Below are 1,504 nucleotides of genomic sequence, written 5' to 3'. Positions count from 1 at the left end.
AAAGAGAAGAATCTACGCGCACCAAGAATTCGATATAAGAGAGCAAAATGTAAAAAAGCGTACAATAATAGACACTCTGTCCAGGGGTCTACCGAAAGTGCGAAAAGGAACGAAAAGGAACGAAAAGGATCGAAAAGGAACGAAAAGGAACGAAAAGGAACGAAAAGGAACACAAAGGAACGAAAAAGAACGAAAAGGAACGAAAAGGAACGAAAAAGAAAGTACCGAAAGTGCGAAAAGGAACGAAAAGGAACGTTTGTTTCTTTTCGTTCCTTTTCGTTCCTTTTCGTTCCTTTTCGCACTTTCGGTACCTTCCTTTTCGTTCCTTTTCGTTCCTTTTCGTTCCTTTTCGTTCCTTTTCGTTCCTTTTCGTTCCTTTTCGTTCCTTTTCGTTCCTTTTCGTTCCTTTTCGTTCCTTTTCGTTCCTTTTCGCACTTTCGGTAGACCCCTGGACAGTGTGCCTAACTTGGTACGCTTTTTTACATTTTGCTCTCTTCAGAAGTAAGTGGTAAATTTAAGTACACAGACAAAAATTAACAGTATGATATTTTAGCTTTCTTTTGACAGTAAAATCGTGACTGTATGTACTTCTTGTCTCACACGAGGAAGGCTGTACCTAGAACAATCCAGCTGATGCTTTTACGGGCAATGGGCTGAATGCACTGATTGTGAATGCCCGACTAAAAAAAACATTACGAAAAAACGACACCGCCAACATCAACAAAACTCTGTCTGATTATATGAAAATATCATCTACATCTCTCTATCAAGTCTTATTTTCATAGACATGTAACAGTTACAGCACGAATCATTTGTTACAGTCAAATAAATCTTTGGAGCGTTCTCTAGTCTGCCACCTTCACGGCCACACTCCCTTGGGAGTACAATGGTGGAAATGTTTATGTCGCTTCCTTTTGGTTGCTTTTCTACTTAACAAACATTTGAAGACCCATATTCATAGTGTTTTATGGAGCTTTATTTATGTGTATCATGGCAGTTGTGTGACTGCTTGGAAGAGTTCGTATAGTTAGCGACACGAGCCGCCAATACGCAGAGGCCGTTGACCGCAGTGATTCAGCACTGTCAACATTACTGTTAGAATTCTGTTTAAAAAAAACATGAAGTAAATATGTTAAAGTATACTTGGAATGCAAATTAAAGCTGTGTGCATGGACCTGGTTTATTTACCTTTGTAATCAGCATAGTCAGTGGCAACAAACACGGTGTACTTATGGATAATAAGATCAGCAAAAAATCCGTACCGTCTTACGACGTGAACCATCTTAGGGCGGCCCCGTTATACCTAAAGATACACTTGTACCTAAAGCAAATACTAACCGCTAAACCTTATTCTCAAAACGAATATAAAAGCACCGTTCTTGAGAGCTCATGTAGCTGAGAGGTCAGAGGTCAGTGTCAAATATTCTACGTTACGTAGGTACGTGGACCTGGAGGAGACCTACGCTATCGGAGAGGTGAAGATATACAACAACTGGCGTCGTTT

General features: G+C 40.0%; 1 protein-coding gene across 1 annotated transcript in view; it reads left to right on the top strand.

Moving 5' to 3' along the window:
• Positions 1–1,504, top strand: part of LOC118407082 (pentraxin fusion protein-like) — a gene marked incomplete in the record, with an annotated part of 9,434 nt that overhangs the window by 4,719 nt on the left and 3,211 nt on the right. Inside the window, 1 exon segment of the mRNA XM_035807500.1 lies at positions 1,439–1,493. Coding sequence (XP_035663393.1) covers positions 1,439–1,493 — 55 coding nt within the window.

The sequence above is a fragment of the Branchiostoma floridae genome, chromosome 19, assembly GCF_000003815.2.
Source record: "Branchiostoma floridae strain S238N-H82 chromosome 19, Bfl_VNyyK, whole genome shotgun sequence".
Taxonomy (NCBI): Eukaryota; Metazoa; Chordata; class Leptocardii; order Amphioxiformes; family Branchiostomatidae; genus Branchiostoma; species Branchiostoma floridae.
Note: the sequence above shows the minus strand (reverse complement) of the source record. Positions and strands in the feature narration are given on the sequence as shown.